Source organism: Ylistrum balloti, unplaced genomic scaffold (genome assembly GCF_031769215.1).
Source record: "Ylistrum balloti isolate Yb309-2 unplaced genomic scaffold, AGI_CSIRO_Ybal_v1 Utg369660, whole genome shotgun sequence".
Classification (NCBI taxonomy): Eukaryota; Metazoa; Mollusca; class Bivalvia; order Pectinida; family Pectinidae; genus Ylistrum; species Ylistrum balloti.
Window position 1 is genome coordinate 300,450 of NW_026781911.1, and position 20,572 is coordinate 321,021.

The 20,572-nt window shown below is 35.6% G+C and overlaps 1 protein-coding gene across 1 annotated transcript; it reads left to right on the top strand.

Annotated features, from left to right (window-relative positions):
* The first annotated feature begins 551 nt into the window (after positions 1-551).
* LOC132558619 (two pore calcium channel protein 1-like) lies at positions 552-20,210 on the top strand. Its single transcript, XM_060223215.1, has 19 exons — positions 552-1,089; positions 1,403-1,485; positions 2,081-2,201; positions 2,471-2,599; positions 2,927-3,049; positions 6,029-6,147; positions 8,012-8,116; positions 8,348-8,474; positions 9,160-9,361; positions 9,967-10,111; positions 10,396-10,560; positions 11,265-11,329; positions 14,306-14,387; positions 15,002-15,071; positions 16,580-16,802; positions 17,922-18,012; positions 18,335-18,451; positions 19,365-19,558; positions 19,766-20,210. The coding sequence occupies exons 1-19, from the start codon at positions 838-840 to the stop codon at positions 19,885-19,887; spliced, it is 2,535 nt and encodes an 844-aa protein (XP_060079198.1). The 5' UTR covers positions 552-837; the 3' UTR covers positions 19,888-20,210.
* Positions 20,211-20,572: the final 362 nt, after the last annotated feature.

Sequence of the window (20,572 nt, forward strand, 5' to 3'; positions counted from 1 at the left end):
CCTGACAGGTCCATACTTCTTTCAATGATTCTTTTTTAGTCGAAATAAGATTCCGTGATTTACAAGTGAATCTTTCTGGGTTTACACATCCGTGATTAGGAAAAAATGCAGGACAAAAGAAAAAAAAACCAAGTAAATCAATTTAATCAAATTAACGAAAATCAAATGAAGTTTATGTGGGTAAAAATAGACAACGAACGAAGAATTATTTGAATTAGAAGAGTCCATTTAATTGGAATACCCGAAGTTTTCAATCACAACAAGGGAGGTAACCGTCGTGCATATTCCCAAACCGAATGCGCCGTGCAGGGAGTAATAATTGTATGTGGTTGCAGATAAACAAAGAATGTTTTTAAACAATGTACTTTTGATATGGTTTTGTAATAAGTGCTGGTATAAATTATAATATTCTTAAATATTAAGTAAAAATATAAACCAACAAGAAATGTATTGAGAATTGAATAATCTTAATAAGAGGAAGTTAATTAATTTGTGTGCGCTCCCTAGATAAGTTCACTGGTAAAAACGCCCCTTATGCTGTCTGCTAAGGATTTATGGCTATTGTATGGTTTGTCCACGAAGGTTGTGTTTTATATCAATTGTCCAACAGGTATCACTGATGTGTTTCAATGAAATGATATATTTACACGGAGTTTGTCAGTAACAACTTAATTATCATCAGGAAATTGATCGAATATCATGTTGGGCGACTTCATTTTGACAGTGTGAAGAGTTCTGCAGCAGACTCGGTGTTGGTCATTTATGGTAGATATCTTTGTACACTGATCAGATTTGTTTTAAAAGTTCAATATGTCAATGTTTTGTGGATAACAAGCAATGGCTACACCAGATCCAGTTATCCCAACCATAACTGTAGAACCAGCATTGGGGAGCGATCTGAGTAAAAACTTAAATAATGAAGACGACGGTCCAGATCAGGTGGTTATTCAGACAGACAACGGTCAACCAAGTGGGGATAAACTCGATATCGGCTCTGATCGTAATGAAGGAGCCAATGGTACAAAACTACGACTTAGAGGAAGAAAAAGTTTGTTTGGAAGCTCTGAGAAAATTCAAATAAAAGAACAGGTGCTGTATGGAAAAACATGTTCCTTATTAAATTGATAATCCATAAAAACACGATACATTGTTTAAGTTTATTCATGGAGTCTGATAAACATTATCTGGATTAACATTTTATTTCTGATAAATAATCACATGGACATCTTATCATAATGGCCTGCCTGATCAAAGCATTTGGATACATATATGCACAGGTGTAATATTTCAATAAGCGTGCAAAATCATTTATATTAGATTATCTTACAATTAATTACCAGTTGAAATGATTTTGATTTATGGAAAAATTACATGAAAACTAAATTGCTCTATCTTTTCTCAGGATTTAGTTTTGGCTGTCACATTGGTGACAGATGCCACCCAAGGCAGGAACTTTACTTTCAAAACAGAGCCTCAATATGTTCGGTATGTAACACAATTCTCTGTTAAAGGGACACTATAGTGAAGTTTAGTCTTAAGGTTGTTGATGTTATGACCTCGATGTTGACATGACTACTCTGCACCTTTTTATTGAATCTTTAATGGAACTCAAAAAAGGTGTATTGTTTCACCTGCGTGTCTGTCATTGCCATGGCTGCCATTAATGATTGTGGCTTTGAATTGTTTGAGCATCCACCTTATTTGCCTGATCTTGCTCCATCAGACTTTAATCAATTTCCAAAATTGAAAAAGATCATTTCCAGTACCCACTTTCTGTCAAATGATCATGTTATACATGCAGTGGAGGACTCTCTGAACGGTCAAGAAAAGGATTTCTTAAAAAAGTGGCATTGAGGCCCTTAAACATCGCTAGCAAAAGTGTATAGATGCTGAAGGGGATCATGTTGAAAAATAATGCAATATGTCCACCATTATTCAAACCCTTAAAGATGAGGCTCCAAGCTTATCAGTTGGTATATTTATTTTATACCGAAACCATTAAGTCTGTTATGTTCTGCATAACATGTACATTCTGGTTCTCCTGAAATATATACTTATACCACACAAACTTCTGTACCAGGTCGTACAATCTGTACCACAAGTTTTACCTAAGATGGCTGCTCTACCTGTTTATTCTGCTGGATCTGTCATTGGCATTGGTGGAGAAACCTGCACGGCCAGGATGGGAAATTCCTTACTGGGTAACAAATTTTATCACACTCATTATCTTTGTGTTTATACTGAAACATTTAGATGAATTAGTAAGCTTGGAAGTAATATTCTTTAATTAGAGCTGATTATGAGAGAGAAAAATGAGCTATAAACAGTAAGAGTGAGAGCAATGAGTTTGTTTTACAGGGTCCTGAACCCAGATCAATTATTGACAAACATAAGCAGACAGTTTAGTCAGCAGTCCTACCTAATAGTCCACTTATAATACATATGTTGTTTGTTTGATTTTTCTGGCCAGGCATCCATTACCATGGAGATTGTGTGTCTCATCTACTTCCTGTTTCGGTTCTGCCATGCAGTATACTTCACCAAGCCAGAAATCTTCTGGAGGGACACCAAAAACATACTCATCATAGTTAGCATTATAGTAGGTATAAGGTTACAGGTCAAATTCTCTTATAGGTCAGAGGTTAAACTCAAGTTCACAAGTCAACTGTCATTTGGGAATCTCTTCAGAAACAAAACGGGAATAATTCTCTTTCATTATTATAACTGTGATTGAATTTTTAACTAAAAGTCAGGATGGGTGAAAGATAGTATTAAATGAAACATAGCTGCATAAATTGAAAGTGACAAACCATTTCAGAATAAGATAAGTTGTGAAAATGTAATGTTCGAGTTATTGCTTATAGTCCTTACATAGTCATTTTATAAACATTGTATATTACATTCTTACAAAATCTGTTTGTTTCAGTTAACGTTAATCGATATCATAGGTTACATTATATGGGTGAACGTTGCTCCAAACGCTTACCCTGTCAGATGGTCCCGCCCACTTCGCCCACTGTTCATCATCAACTTCTCTGATGGGAAACAGGTAACATATTCTGTACAAGCTAGGATATTGTAATTTACATGCAATCAAAGTATTTCTGCAGACCAGTACTTGTCTGAAATGTAGAGTCTGTGAGACAGTATTGTATCTGAACATTTCTGTCTGATATGTAGTGTGTGACACAGTATTGTATCTTAACATTTTTCTTTTATTACTTTCTATTCATCTGTTACACATATTTTATTCCTTTTCTATCTCATTTTCTTTTGTTTGTAAAGTTTTGTTTTTCTGTAAAGGAATAACTCTTCAAATTTTTATGAGGTCATAACAACATTTCCAAACATTTTCCATCAATTACATAAAGGAACAAGAATGTAGTAGGCACAGTAATCCAGTTAATGGTATATTCTTTGAGTGAAGCAGAGCCTGTCACTTTGAAATCACTCCACAAAAATTGACAGCTATTAAAAACAAAATTTGCGGAAAAATCAAACATAATAGATGTCGCAAAAGCTTATAGGAGATGTCCTGTTGTTAGTAATGTGTTTAGAGACATAAAATTTGACTTAATAGAAACAATCACATAATTTGACACCTACTGTTGCTTGCCACAGCAGCCATTGAGTTTAGAGGTATTCTTTTTTTCTTAGTCTACCGTCATCATCCTGAAACAATTCTTGTTATTTCTATTTCTTGAGAAGAATCATTCTCTAATTCCATATGTAGGTTTGCCTTGGTCCCCAGTAATGCATATTCCATTTTCGGACTGATTTGAAAAACAAAAATGGCAATTGGTGGCCATCTTGGGTTTTGACAGTCATAGTGTGCAATAAGTTTTTTCTGGAAAAGTATTGGAAGAATTATTCTCAAATTGCAATGTATATTGCTTTAGTCTGTAGTTATGCATATGATATTTTGGAAAACAAAATGGCTGACAGGCGAACATTTTGGATTTTGAAAATAGAAGATTGTTATTGCAGTTTCTTGAGAAGGACTGGATGGATCTTTCTCTAATGTCATATAAGGGTATGCCTTGGTGCCTTGTTGTGCATAGTCCATTTTAGGATTGAACAGAAAAACAAAAACCCGACAGGTTGCCATTTTGTTTTTTGACAATCATATGTTTTTTATCACTATTTCTGGAGAAGCATTGGATTAATCTTTCTCAATGTTTCATAATAGTTCCTCTTGGTCCTCAGTTGTGTCCTTTTGTTTTTTGGACTGATCAGAAGGAACTACTGGGTGGAGCTTTCTCAGATTTCATATGTAGATACCCCTTTGTCCCTAGATGTGCTCTTTTGAATTTTTGGCTGATCTGAAAAATAAAATGGCGCAAAGTGGTTATTTTGGATTTTTTACTTTGAAAGTTTATATTGCTTCGTTTTGAGAAGCACTGGATGGAGTGTTCTCAAATTTGGTGTGTAGATTCTCCATAGTTCCTTGTTGTACATTTTGATTTTTCTGGCAGCTGAAAATTATCATTGCTATTTCTACAGAGGATTTTTCAATTTTCATACCATAAAAAGCAAAAAAAAAAGAGGAAAGAAGAGAAAAGAAGACCCAACTTTCAAAGAATAAATAACTACGAAATGATGATGAGATCTCTTTTTGTATTTTGTTTTCCAAGAACAATCTGATATATGATTATAAAACCATGAAAATTGTAAATATAGCTTCATTATTAAGCGATTGATTCATTTTGTCCATCTGTGTGTGTTATTTGAATGGGTTCAGATGACAGAGAACTTCATTATCGTATTGGAATGCTAATTGTTTTCTTAGTGTTGCAAGCATAGAGATAAATTGATCGGCATGCTTGATATATGCCCTCACCGACCATCCTGCCCATTGACAGGCTAGGAGGGCATGTTGCATGGTTTGAATATTACCAGATATCACTGGTTTTAACAAATAATACTATTTATTAGGGTGGTCGGGTGGTCGGGTGGCGCAGTGTTAACGCACTCGCCTTTCACCTAGCCGACCGGGGTTCGATTCCCGGAACGGACGTGAAAAGGTAAGGGGTCACCTGTCCGACCGCGTGGGTTTTCCCCGGGTACTCCGGTTTCCTCCCACAAAAAGGCCCCTCGCGCTCTTACATCCGGGCCAACAAGAGTGATTAGTATAAGTTTAAATAACTTGTTTCGCAATTGTTGTAAAACAAATAAAGTTTATATATAAATAATACTATGGCAGTAAATTTGGGAAAGCTACCCAGCTCTTCAATAGATATACAGACAGTGTCTGATAAAGGTTAACACTTCAATCACCAACACAAATTTTATTTTTTATTGGTTTATGTTTAGTTATAGATGCATTATACGAGCTTCTGATTTTTTATCCTGACATTTACGACCTCAGATAGATTTTATAAAGAATCTTTGAGGGTTCAATTGAAGTATTTGCTGGTCACGTCTAGCATATACTTGTTTCTGCAGTACAGTCAACTTCACTCAGTGACTTGAGCAGGCCCTTTGTGTTTACACTGCCAGCTAGAAATAAACATGTTCTGATTGTTGCTGTCTCTTTTCACCTTATTGTTTTCAGTTCTATTTTGTCTGAATTTTATTTCATTTTGATATGTTTGAACATACAAATATGGTGTTGGCATGTTGGATATTTTGAACTTCTGTAGGGTTATATTTCAATATTTCTGTACATTTGGAAATAAGAAAAAAATATGTTTTAACATTAAACTGTCAAAATTTGCAAAAAAAAAAAAAATAGAAACACAAATTGATGCATGGTTTCAATCAGTGTGTTCTAACATGTGTATGTAAAACCTGTCTGACCAAATAAAAAAAAAAGACAACAAAAAAACAACAAAATTAATCAAGTTTTTAGGATATATTAAAGTGAACTTTTCATTCAAACACTTAATACTCTGCTGGTCCACATGATTACCTGACAAATTTCCAATTTACCTGAGAAGACAGGTTTTCGTTTTCTTTTTTGTTGTTACCTGTATAACATTCTAACCTTTTCATTTTGCTTGTCTAACCTATCTAATGTCTCCTCCAGGTACGCAGAGCTTTCCGGAACATCCGACGGACTGTTCCGGAGATAATGAATGTTCTTATTTTGTTCCTTTTGAGTGTGCTCCTCTTTGGTTTACTTGCACTCAAGCTTTTTAGCAAAAGGTAACCTTCTTTTCTTTAGGAAATGACAATTTTGTCTTTAGTTTGATGCTGGTAAGAGTACATTAGTATGATAGAAATTGTATTGTTAGGCATGTGCTTGGGGACTAGGTTGTGTATATATTATACAGTTGGTTAGTTAGGAATGTGTTTGGGGACTAGGTTGTGTATATATTGTACAGTTGGTTAAGGGATGGTAGGTTGTGTAGAGAAAATCAATAACTGCTGGCTTATATATACATCAATCAAATAAAAGCATGGTTCAAGTGAAGAAACATAGAACTTTTAAAACAATCAATATTTCTGTTTTTGGTTAGCTGAAGCTTGCTTCAATATGAATATGTGCTTCTAAATTTCAAAACTCACTATTTCGGTACACTTGCACTTTTTTTCTATTTTGTTTGTTTTTTTGTTTTTGTGCATGTTGAACTTGAGCACTAATACCTGGTATATATAATACATGTGTATGTAACTAATTCATCTCTAGTATCCAAGGTTCTGTTCTTCATGTCTTTTCTGTAAGCTTGGAATAAGTGTCAAATTGTGTGACAACTGTTATGAAAAAATGTACCTGTGATCTCTTTGACTAAAGATAAATGGAACCACACAGTATAAAGATCTAATTAACTTTAAGTTTGGGTGTTATGTCTTCTGATTGTTTTTTCTTCAAATAATGCATTTGTATCAGGCAAACAATGGGTCATTTTTTGTCTGAAAACAATGAAATGACTAACTAGAAAGCTTTAACATTGACACGGCTTATTCCACAGGTACAGAAAAGATGATGTGAAAATGGTGACCTTGAATTTGGCAGAGGAACATTAATGTTCTTACACATTTGAAATAATATCAGTGATTGGTATATATATAATAGATAATTGACTGTGGTTTATAAAACAACAGTAGTTAACCAGATAACCATTACAAGTATGTTGTATTCCTTTTTATATCATTTGTTAATTTCTTTGATATGAATCCCTAACAAAACCAGTAACATGAAATTTAAAGTGGAATGTCTTCATTTTCTAAGTATATAAAAGATCGTTTTTCAAATCAATGATTGTCGGGGGTCAGTGAAAAACGAGTTAGAAATGTAATGCATCATTTATCCTTTATAGTATGAAACAAAAGAATATTATCCCTCTTACATACATAGCACCCAAATTTGTCCGTGCTTTAGCAGCTTCACATCCCAAAGGGTATTTTGATCACACATCACACACAAAGGCCCGTAATATATCAGATTATTTGGTGTTTCAGGATTGTAGGATCAAGGTCAAGGTCAGAGTCTATTTTTAGAAAATCTTGTAAGCACCCAAGTTGCTTCTTGCCTTCATAAAGTTTGTTTAAACTTCACACACTTATACAGGGCTATAGTATCATTGACAAGTCCAAGAATCAGGTTTTCATGGCCAAGGTCACTGTCACTATTTATAGAAAATCCTTGTCAATACTCTTGTAGCTTTCTAAAGGGACTTTCAACTGACCTCACATTAAAAGGCACCGTAATGTTTAGGACGAAGTTTAAGGAATTTAGGGTGAAGGTCACAATCACTGTTACTATTTTTAGAAAATGCTTGTCAGGGCTCTAGATACTTCATTCCTTGAAGGATTTGGATCAATTCACACACTTGGTCATCACTAAATCCACATCAGTCAAAGTTGAACCATGAGGATATTTGTACTGTTAGTATTGCCTTGTTTGATACTAAACGTCTGAACATTAACAGTATGAGGCTTGGAAGATGATTGGTTTTGTATACCATTTAAACTATATGTACACCATGTGACACACCCACCAGAGATCATTATTTTTGTGGCACAGATGATAAACGTATGATATCTAGTGTATATATCTTCACTACAGACAAGGTATGAAGTATCCCTATGGTCAGCAGTACTTTAAGAATTACCTAGACAGTATCTGGGATCTCTATGTGTTGGTCACTACAGCTAACAACCCAGATGTCATGTAAGTATTCAATATACGTAAGATTACCTGAGTGAAACCATAATCATACAGATAAAAATTATTTAAGATGTTCTACATGTTTCACATCTGATGAAAACACTTTTCAGCATACAAGCAATGATTAAAAGACCTGCACCTGATTTTTACATTGAATACTCTGTAATCAGCTAAGATACAGAAGTTATTCTGTGATATGATGCTGTATAAATAAGTGTCACTTTGTTTGTTCAGGATGCCAGCCTATGATGAGAACAAGTGGTTTGCATTGTTCTTTATTGGATATATCATCATCTGTCTATACATCTTCATGAGTATTGTGCTGGCTGCCATCTACAACAATTACCGCAAAAACCTCAAGGTATCAAATACATATTGCCAAAACCCTCGGGCATGTTCTCCAATAAAACTTGTGGCTTATGAGTGGTTCTAATGAAAACTCTCAGGTGTATTCACAAATGGATTTCAACACATATAGACTGTCCACACACGAATTTCAATGTTGCAGGGTGGTTTTGGTTTTAAATTGCTTAACATTCTACAGGTATCAACAGCTATGATCATTCAAGCACAGCCTCTCAATGCTTCGGGGGTGAGTGCTTGTGGTAAGTGTTTGACTTGTTAGGAATCTGCACTATGTTCTTTGTGATAGTGTGGAACTGAAGTCGACTTTATAGTGCTACTGCACTGAAATATACTGCTGAAGGTTACCAGCTGGACATCCCAACCAGTCCGATTATACTGACAACTGTTGAGCTTGTTGTTACACTATCACATGGAGCTGAGCTTTAAACAGGGAAATGTAACAATCAATTTTTAAACACTCTGGTGTATCTTGACTAGGGGACAGAACCCAAAGCCTTCCTCACAAAGGCAAATGCTCAACTGAAGGTCATAAGTAATGTCAAGGGAGACAGGAAAAAAGGGGAAACGGTCAGATATGAAATTCAGTCACCTCACATAAATTATGGAATGGAGACAGCATGTTCAATTCTTATTACACCCTACCTACAGTGCCAAAATATAGAGTCTGTATTGTATTGTAGAATGAGATCAAAAGTGCCGTGTACAGTAAGAGACAGAAGCTGGCCCAGGCATTTGAGATCCTCAAATTGAAGCGGGGTGCTGGCAATGTCATCAACCACAATACTTGGTGTCAGCTGATGAGACGTGTCATCCCCAATAAAAGTCAGCTCCATATTGACCTTCTGATGAGGGTGTTGGATGTTGATGCCAACAATACCATATGTAAGTAAACAGCCCAGCGTTCCTTTTTATCATGTAGTCTTATCTAATGGGAGTACATGTACAATCCTCTCCCTCTTCCTATATTATATGTATAAAGTAAGGTAGATCAGTTCTAGGAAAGTTGCCAGATAATGTGATAAACACTTTTCTCAATAGATGGACAATCTGTTAACTAAAACACTGGAGAGATAGTTAGACACTACCTTCCCTAAAACACTGGTGTGGGTTACCTAAATACAGGCAGGATGTTGGGAGATTCATATCAGTGATAGTTTTACTAACAGTGCTTTGTAGATCAGGTAAATCAGGTGAATGTTGATGTGTTTACATTAATGTACTCCACTTTTAATGTTAAATCTAAAAAGAATAGAAAATCATTTGGTGAAAACCAGCAAAATGATGGAAACAAATAAAGAAAAACTCGCAATTGGTTTGATCATAGTTTAGTTCTATGGTTCAAGTATGAGGTGAATTTAAATAGATTAAGAATAGTTATGTAGAAAGTATGAAGGGTTGTTTAGAGTGTATAATTAGGATATCATTTCCAACTCTACTGTACATATACATGGGACTAGTGGTTTTTTAATGTCTCTTCTTATATCCAGCGAAGGCAGAATTCCTCAGCTTAGCAGATTTGTTGGAGCTACGACTTTCAGAGGTGCATGACCGCCTCACGTTCCTGGAACTTAAGATTCCGTATATATACAACTCCAGGATCAGCAACTTTATCAAGAAAGTTGTTAGACACAAGTGAGTAAGGTCGGCCATAGCCACCTTTACCTTCACACAGAAATGTCAATTATAACACAGGTCCTATGAGCTCCCTTCTCATTTGTGCTTTCATAGACAGGCATTCATCAAAATTCCAGCATCAATGTATTACACCACTTAGTAATGAATACAGGTCCGATGAATTCTCTTCACTTTGGTGCTTTTATAGATAGGAGACAGTCATTTAATAAGTGACTTTTCTTGCGTTTTTGTTGCTTGTAAAACAACTTTGTTTTATTGTATATATTTTTTTCTATTTACAGATTTTTTCGCTTCTTCTTTGACTTTCTGATTTTCCTGAATGCCTGGTTTATTGGGTTTGATGTGGATAGTGCTGACTGGTTCTTCCTCTCGGTCTTTTTGTTGGAGATCAGCTTTAAACTCTATGTCTTTGGGCCTCGTGAGTTCTTCATAAGATTTTGGAACATGTAAGAATCTCTTTATTTAAACAGTAATTATCAAAGTGCTGAGATTGTACTTGCTTACAGCGTGTTTACATATGATATTGAAATCTGATAAATAAACACAATAGCAGTCTTTAAACAACATATTTTTGGCTATTGTATTGTGATGAAAATGTCCAGAATTTAAGTTTAGTTTAAGTATTAATCACAAGCTTTGTCCTGTGTTTAAGATGTATATCTAAACTACGAGTTTTGTCGTGTGTTTGTGATGTATATCTAAACTACGAGTTTTGTCGTGTGTTTGTGATGTATATCTAAACTACGAGTTTTGTCGTGTGCTTGTGATGTATATCTAAACTACGAGTTTTGTCGTGTGTTTGTGATGTATATCTAAACTACGAGTTTTGTCATGTGTTTGTGATGTATATCTAAACTACGAGTTTTGTCGCGTGTTTGTGATGTATATCTAAACTACGAGTTTTGTCGCGTGTTTGTGATGTATATCTAAACTACGAGTTTTGTCGCGTGTTTGTGATGTATATCTAAACTACGAGTTTTGTCGCGTGTTTGTGATGTATATCTAAACTACGAGTTTTGTCGTGTGTTTGTGATGTATATCTAAACTACGAGCTTTGTCGTGTGTTTGTGATGTATATCTAAACTACGAGTTTTGTCGTGTGTTTGTGATGTATATCTAAACTACGAGTTTTGCCCTGTGTTTGTTACAGATTTGATTTCCTTGTCATTGTATCAGCTGCTATAGCCACTGTAGTAGAAGCAGCAGGAGGAGCTTGTAAGTTATATTTCACCTACAAACCGTGATAGACTTTAACATTTATCTTACATGAAGTGTTTTAATCTCAATACTTAGCACCTGAAACATACAGACCACCAGGGTTGTGGGTCTGGGATAAATACAAACCACCAGAGTTGTGGGTCTGGGATACATACAGATCACCAGGGTTGTGGGTGTGAAATACATACAGATCACCAGGGTTGTGGGTCTGGGATAAATACAGATCACCAAGGTTGTGGGTGTGAAATACATACAGATCACAAGGGTTGTGGGTCTGGGATAAATACAGATCACCAGGGTTGTGGGTGTGAAATACATACAGATCACCAGGGTTGTGGGTCTGGGATAAATACAGATCACCAGGGTTGTGGGTCTGGGATACATACAGATCACCAGGGTTGTGGGTCTGGGATAGATACAGATCACCAGTGTTGTAGGTCTTGGATAGATACAGATCACCAGGGTTATGGGTCTTGGATAAATACAGATCACCAGGGTTGTGGGTGTGAAATACATACAGATCACCAGGGTTGTGGGTCTGTGGATACAGATCACCAAGGTTGTGGGTCTTGGATGATCACCAGGGTTGTAGGGTTGTGGGTCTGAAATACATACAGATCACCAGGGTTGTGGGTCTGGGATAAATACAGATCACCAGTGTTGTGGGTCTGGGATACATACAGATCACCAGGGTTGTGGGTCTGGGATACATACAGATCACCAGTGTTGTAGGTCTTGGATAAATACAGATCACCAGGGTTGTGGGTCTGGGATACATACAGATCACCAGGGTTGTGGGTCTGGGATAGATACAGATCACCAGTGTTGTAGGTCTTGGATAAATACAGATCACCAGGGTTGTGGGTCTTAGATAGATACCGATCACCAGGGTTGTGGGTCTGTGGATATAGACAGATCACCAAGGTTGTGGGTCTTGGATAGATACAGATCACCAGGGTTATGGGTCTTGGATAAATACAGATCACCAGGGTTGTGGGTGTGAAATACATACAGATCACCAGGGTTGTGGGTCTGGGATAAATACAGATCACCAGGGTTGTGGGTCTGGGATACATACAGATCACCAGGGTTGTGGGTCTGGTATAGATACAGATCACCAGTGTTGTAGGTCTTGGATAAATACAGATCACCAGGGTTGTGGGTCTTAGATAGATACCGATCATCAGGGTTGTGGGTCTGTGGATATAGACAGATCACCAAGGTTGTGGGTCTTGGATAGATACAGATCACCAGGGTTATGGGTCTTGGATAAATACAGATCACCAGGGTTGTGGGTGTGAAATACATACAGATCACCAGGGTTGTGGGTCTGGGATAGATACTGATCACCAGGGTTGTAGGTCTTGGATAAATACAGATCACCAGGGTTGTGGGTCTTAGATAGATACCGATCACCAGGGTTGTGGGTCTGTGGATATAGACAGATCACCAAGGTTGTGGGTCTTGGATAGATACAGATCACCAGGGTTATGGGTCTGTGGATATAGACAGATCACTAAGGTTGTGGGTCTGGGATAGATACAGATCACCAGGGTTGTAGGTCTTGGATAAATACAGATCACCAGGGTTGTGGGTCTTAGATAGATACCGATCACCAGGGTTGTGGGTCTGTGGATATAGACAGATCACCAAGGTTGTGGGTCTTGGATAGATACCGATCACCAGGGTTGTGGATCTGTGGATATAGACAGATCACCAAGGTTGTGGGTCTTGGATAGATACAGATCACCAGGGTTATGAGTCTTGGATAAATACAGATCACTAGGGTTTTTTGGGTCTGGAATACATATGAATTACCAGGATAGTGAGTCTGTGGGTATAGACAGATTACTAAGAGTTTTTTTTAGACATTATAGACTTGCAAAGTGCTTACTGAATGTCAAAATTACACATCTTCCCGTTGTTACATGTCATGTCAGTTCATTAAATACAGATGTATATATTTCTTTACAGGTGTTCATTAAGTGTAGTTTTTATATTAAAATACCTTCTAGCATTGCCTTACACTCTGAATTGATTCAATTTTCCACATCCCTATCTCAGCCCAGTTGGAAGTCAATCAGCATAGAATGTGTCAAATGGTTGCCTGGAATGTTTTTTATTGTATATTGTTACCAATAAGTGCATATGTAACACAATTGTGACTACATGTTTGACGCAATTGTTTATGTTTACAGTAGACATTCCTTTTACGAGTCAAATTTTTTAATGTAAAGAAAAATATCCTAGCAAAAATTCTGTCTATATGGTATCATGCATGTGGATAGGAGAAAGCAGTCTTTCTTATCTTAGCATTACTTTGCTGGGCTGTCTTCGTTATCCCAGCATTACTTTGCTGAGCAGTCTTCCTTATCTCAGCATTACTTTGCTGAGCTGTCTTACTTATCTCAGCATTACTTTGCTGAGCTGTCTTCCTTATCTCAGCATTACTTTGCTCTGTCTTCCTTATCTCAGCATTACTTTGCTGAGCTGTCTTCGTTATCTCAGCATTACTTTGCTGAGCAGTTTTCCTTATCTCAGCATTACTTTGCTGAGCTGTCTTCCTTATCTCAGCATTACTTTGCTGAGCAGTCTTCCTTATCTCAGTATTACTTTGCTGAGTAGTCTACCTTATCTAAGCATTACTTTGTTGGGCTGTCTTCCTTATCTCAGCGTTACTTTGCTGAGTAGTCTACCTTATTTAAGCATTACTTTGCTGGGCTGTCTTCCTTATCCCAGCGTTACTTTGCTGAGCAGTCTTCCTTATCTCAGCATTACTTTACTGAGCTGTCTTCGTTATCTCAGCATTACTTTACTGAGCAGTCTTCCTTATCTCAGCAATACTTTGCTGAGCAGTCTTCCTTATCTCAACATTACTTTGCTGAGCTGTCTTCGTTATCTCAGCATTACTTTGCTGAGTAATCTCCCTTATCTCAGTATTACTTTGGTGTATATGTTTTTCTTGCTCTACAGCCAGTGATGAGTTGCGGACACTGGATCCACTACTGGTTTTGAGGGTTGTACGACTCATTAAGATATTCGGCAGTATACAAAGGTTTGTAAATCACCCTTGATTGGTACTATCTGATATTTTGTAAAATACAAACTGTTTTTAATGAGTAGTATACAACACAATATCATTTCCTATTTAAGTGAAATATATTCAATATCAAATATCCGACTGAGATGGTAATTTTTGTTATAGGTCTTACAAGTTATTTAAACAGGATATGGTAGAGTTTAGAAATTGTTCAAGATAATAAACTGTAATGGATCTTACCACTTTAAATACAATACGATGTAGCTGATTTGAGAAACATTGGTAAGACCCAACTTTAAAGATTATCTACAGTAGAACCTTACATGTGAGACCACCTGTTGTATTTGTGGAGTAAACCTGTCTGTTGAGACCACCATCTTTTTTAATGAAGGGGTCTTTCTCTTTGGTTTTGTCTTCCAGAATTACAACTTTTGTGGTACATAACTTTATTACTAACAATTCTATCGCTTTGGTGCTAGCTTAAAGGATTTTAGAATTTCAGAGACTTATTCTATTCTAAGTGGATGATTCTGAAAATAGTAAAAAAAAAAAATACAAAAAACAAATTCTCCAAATGTTGCTGTAAAAAGGATTTAAATGATTACCCAACAAGTTACTTTATATTGCAGGTTCAAAGTTATATTGATGACGATTATAAATATTGGACCATCTATACTAACATACGGAGGAGTCATCTTTGTAAGTATACATTGGAGGACAACTGTAATCAGGTAAATAAGGTAGAGAGGTAAAATCCAGTGGTGTTATATAGCAGTACCAGGTAACATCAGATACACCAACGTTACTTATACTGGTGTGTGATCATGTTATCCACCAGTTTTCATTTTTGTTTACAAATATTGAAGACATAAAGAAGTCTTATCCATTTATACCCCCTGCAATGAGATGGGTTAGCTGGAAAAGCCTTGTCTCTCTGTCCATTAATCTGTTAACTGTATAAGTTACCCTCTAGCTGGAAAAGCCTTGTCTCTCTGTCCATTAATCTGTTCACTGTATAAGTTACCCTCTAGCTGGATTAGCCTTGTCTCTCTGTCCATTAATCTGTTCACTGTATAAGTTACCCTCTAGCTGGAAAAAAAGCCATTAATCTGTTCTCTCTAAGTCCATTAATCTGTCTCTCTGTCCATTAATCTGTTCACTGTATAAGTTACCCTCTAGCTGGATTAGCCTTGTCTCTCTGTCCATTAATCTGTTCACTGTATAAGTTACCCTCTAGCTGGAAAAGCCTTGTCTCTCTGTCCATTAATCTGTTCACTGTATAAGTTACCCTTTAACTGGAATAGCCTTGTCTCTCTGTCCATTAATCTGTTCACTGTATAAGTTACCCTCTAGCTGGAATAGCCTTGTCTCTCTGTCCATTAATCTGTTCACTGTATAAGTTACCCTCTAGCTGGATTAGCCTTGTCTCTCTGTCCATTAATCTATTCACTGTATAAGTTACCCTTTAACTGGAAAAGCCTTGTCTCTCTGTCCATTAATCTGTTCACTGTATAAGTTACCCTCTAGCTGTAACAGACTTGTCTCTTTGTCCATTAATCTGTTCACCCTCATGGACAACAGCTTTGTTTTGTATTTTTACACCTAACTTAAAAGTGTATGTTTACCTGTTTATCTCTCTACAGGTGTTTTACTGCACATTTTTACCAATATTTGTATCCTTTTTACCTGTATTTTACTGTACAAATGTTTTACTATATATTTGCTATTAAATTTTTCTCTATATCTCTCTACAGGTGTTTTACTATATTTTTGCCAGTAAATTTTTCTCTATATCTCTCTAAAGGTATCTTACCATATTTTTGCCAGTAAGTTTTTCCTCTTTGTCTCTCTACAGGTGTTTTACTATATTTTTGCCAGTAAATTTTTCTCTATATCTCTCTACAGGTACCTTACTATATTTTTGCCAGTAAATTTTTCTCTATATCTCTCTACAGGTATCTTACCATATTTTCGCCAGTAAGTTATTCCTCTTTGTCTCTCTACAGGTGTTTTACTATATTTTTGCCAGTAAATTTTTCTCTATATCTCTCTACAGGTGTTTTACTATATTTTTGCCAGTAAATTTTTCTCTATATCTCTCTAAAGGTATCTTACCATATTTTTGCCAGTAAGTTTTTCCTCTTTGTCTCTCTACAGGTGTTTTACTATATTTTTGCCAGTAAGTTTTTCTCAATATCTCTCTACAGGTGTTTTACTATATTTTTGCCATTATTGGTATGGAGGTGTTCCATGGCCTGATCCGTTTCTATCCGTACAATGCTGACAGGCAACCTAGTGAGCTGTTCTGTGGGAATGTACTTCTCAACAATACAGCCTTCTATAGAAACCACTACTGCAACAACAACTTCAACGACATCCTCAGGGCACTTGTTGTTCTGTTTGAGCTTACTGTCGTCAATCAGTGGCATGATATCCTTTTTATGCTTCCAAAATGTTTTGGGGAAGATATAGACACTACTTTGTTTGTCCATGTTTCCATCTGTCCCTTTGTGTGCTGAGCATAACTTTGCCCACAGTTAAGCAAGGATCATGAAACTTTGTTGAATACATTTGTCATACTAAGCAATATGTGATGTACAAAATTCAGGGCCTATGACCCCTGCATTACAGACTTAATCCCTTTGTTAAATTTTTATTCAGTATACAAAATTCAGGGCCTATGACCCCTCCATTACAGACTTAATCCCTTTGTTAAAATTGTTTGCAGTGTGCAAAATTCAGGGCCCATGACCCCACATTACAAACTTAATGCCCTTTGTTAAAATTGTTTGCAGTGTACAAAATTCAGGGCCCATGACCCCACATTACAGACTTAATGCCCTTCGTTAAAATTTTGTGCAGTGTACAAAATTCAGGGCCCATGACTCCTCCATTACAGACTTTTTGTGCAGTGTACCAAATTCAGAGCCTGTGACTCCTCCATTACAGACTTATTGCCCTTTATTAACATTTTTTGTCCAGAACACAACTTTAAATTGCTTACATTTAAATTAGGATAATGACACTTAGTGTATACATTGATCATACAAAGACAGAATTTAGTTTCCAGTTATGTTGTTTTTGGGGAGCACTTATCAGTTTCAATGATACTCCTGTTATTTACAGATTAACTAGTGAAAAAAAATGGATATATATTTAATATATGTTGTGTTTTATGACATGTTTTTATTTTGGAAATATATTATAGAAGTAGGAATTTTTAATTGCTTATTGTAAAATCATGTATAATCATGGGTCTCAATTTTCAAGGTGTTTCAAAAAAATACTGATTCATGGGTATTTTCATTGATAAGCACAATACTGGTGAAACTCACTTGCACTATTAATTCATCCTAGTCATTACTGTTTATCACTTCATGGGCAGATGAATTGGTGGATTATACCCACAAAATCAACAAAAGCTAAACCCCTCAAAATAAATTGTATTCCAGAATAAAGAGTGAATCATCTTCACAATACTTGATTGAACATGTGATAAGGTCACTGACCGTTCCAAGGTTGACATTTGATTCCTTGACCCTGTGTTACTGATCACTTCTGGGTTTGTGATAGTTACCAACAAGGCTGCCAGGATCTACTTTTTTGTATTCCATCTCTGTTGTGTTGTCATCGTCCTAAAGTAAGTCAGAATCCTTCTCACTATCTCACTATCCCAGTAATACGCCCAAAATAATGAATGTCACACTCTAATCTTCTACTGGTTGTGTTGTAAGAACTTTTATTCTATTGACATTAGCAGCCTAAAGAAAATGTTCTGAAAATGTTCTGAAATACAAAAAACAGTATTGTCATCAGATGGTTGATGCAACAGCATATTTTTCATCAGGTATTTAGATATAGATATCAATGACTTTATTTGTCCTGTAAATCATCGGTATATCATTTTGATTTTTATGCTTGCTAAATTTTTAATTTTATTCCAATTCAAATTTTACTTTCAGCATTTTCATAGCATTCATCCTTGAAGCATTTATACTAGAATACTCGCTACAGAAAGCTGGTAGAATGGAGACTTTTGTGGAGAAAAAGATCAAGGAACTGGGATTAGGTGTTGGACAGTGAGTTTGTACCATGTTATAATGTATACAGGATTCATACAGGTCCTTCAAAACTCCTGGAATTTTACTGAAGATTTGAAACTCCTTGAGAAACAGAAAAGTTGAAAAATATCTTGGAATAGTCCTTCAATTATTTGAAATTCTCCTTGATTTTGTTCAAAATTTGTTAAGAAATGAAGTTCGTTATCAAATGATTCACATACCAAATTATTATATTTTTCTAACTTGCGATATGTCAGCATAATTAAAGAGTTATATTGTTGTTCATGTGCTAGCATTAATGTCATTAAAGTTTTGTAAGTTTCATAAATAAGGTGCTGGAAAATAAACTATATCTCTTTTAATATTCCCTGAAATCTTCTGAAATTTGTTAAAGTAAAGTCTGTTTAAACCATGGTGTAGCACATTGATACCTGATACAAAGTAGTTTTCAATTTCATGAACAAAATTTCGAACTGAATACAGAAATAAACATAACTAATTACATGAATTTTGTTTATTAGTCAATATACACATGTATAATTTTTTACATGTGTAATATAGCCTACAAGTATTGTGATGTCAGATTTAGACGATGATATCACAGACAATGGAGACCATGTGTGGTAGAACTGTAATGACTACAAATTAGATATTAAAATGTATGTTTTCTGGAATATTAGCCTGAAATAATTGATGATTTGATAAAACAGATCTTGTTTCCATTTCGTATGTGATTGATGATACTGGCCATAGACATGGCAAAATTGAAAATGAAATTAGACCTGTTTCATAATTACATGTGTAATGGAAACTCATACATTGGCGAGGTCATATGTATGTATTACATTTTCTGTAGGGTACTGTACACTGTTCTGTACTAATGAATATGATATTATACAGAATAGCAGTCTGTGATTTGTTGGTATAACAGGCTGGTGAAGCCTCATGAGTCATTAAAGATGGACGACATGGAGCTTGTGTCACATGAAGAGGAACCAGACCGAACACATGTCCCTCCCACCTCCAGCCATGATGATCAGGATAATGACTCAGATGACTCTGATGTTGACAGCATTCCTGACTTGTCTGCCGAAGAGGGACTTCGTTTCCATCTAAAGAAAAAGAGTAAGTTTATGTACTAACAAAGTTATTTAATATATCACTTATTCACACCTTATAACACTGTAAAACAGTAAATTGTCATAAAAAGTAAATGCAGTTATCCCCCTTGACTATACTATATGTGATGTTCATTGACTCGCTTATCTGATGATCACCCCACTATGTATGTAAAACCAGATCTGGTACACATCTAACATGTTATACTTACAGGTAGGAAGAAAGTTGAGGTTCTACTACAGCAAATGTTTGAGGGAGAAATAGACCCTGAGGACCTGGGAAATGATTTAAATGAGGAGAGGCCACGAACCGTTACATTTGACTCTGTGACATGATCATTCTAAGGCCTCGTGACTTTTTACCTGATTGTCTTATTTTATTTTTATACTTGATTTAAGTTGTATACACAAACGCTTTTGAAAGTTATAGCAATGGTTAAGATGGGAGAAACTAGATGAATTTAAAACTTTTTAATTGGTCATACACAATGATATTCAGTAACATAAACAGTTTTTTTTTTATTTAGTTGTTATATGTCAATACTCATTGTTAAGATATAAATCATTTCAGATGTGAACAAATCAGCTTTAAACCGTGACATATTATTACATGTGCAATAGTATTAAACATTGTTTTTTGCATATTGTTGTTTTCTTCAAATTTTACTGGAACAGTAAATTGTATCAGCAATAAGTCAATTTTTCTGACTTACTTTTAATCTGCTATGATTAAGCATTATTTGACTCCTCACAAGGTAATTTATATATTAAAATCTATATTCAAATCATACATTGAATAAAAAGATGCATGTCTATAATTGGAAAACTGTGAACAAGTATAGAATTTGTGGTTCATATCTTCAACACCATTACCATCACACAAAAAAAAAACCATCAATTTTTCTTGTATATTTGTTAGAAACATCTTTGTGTGTGTAGGTTAAAAAATGTAATAGTTTGTTTTAGTTACAAACATTTTTTGTTGTTAAATCTAATCCAAAATCATATCTCTCACAGCACT

Bases quoted from the DNA above. Each gene is read 5' to 3' on its own strand.
- LOC132558619 (XM_060223215.1), top strand. From the start codon at position 838: ATGGCTACACCAGATCCAGTTATCCCAACCATAACTGTAGAACCAGCA. The intron at 1,090-1,402 runs GTGCTGTATGGA...ATCTTTTCTCAG, and splicing joins AAATTCAAATAAAAGAACAG to GATTTAGTTTTGGCTGTCAC. The intron at 2,600-2,926 runs GTAGGTATAAGG...TGTTTGTTTCAG, and splicing joins TCATCATAGTTAGCATTATA to TTAACGTTAATCGATATCAT.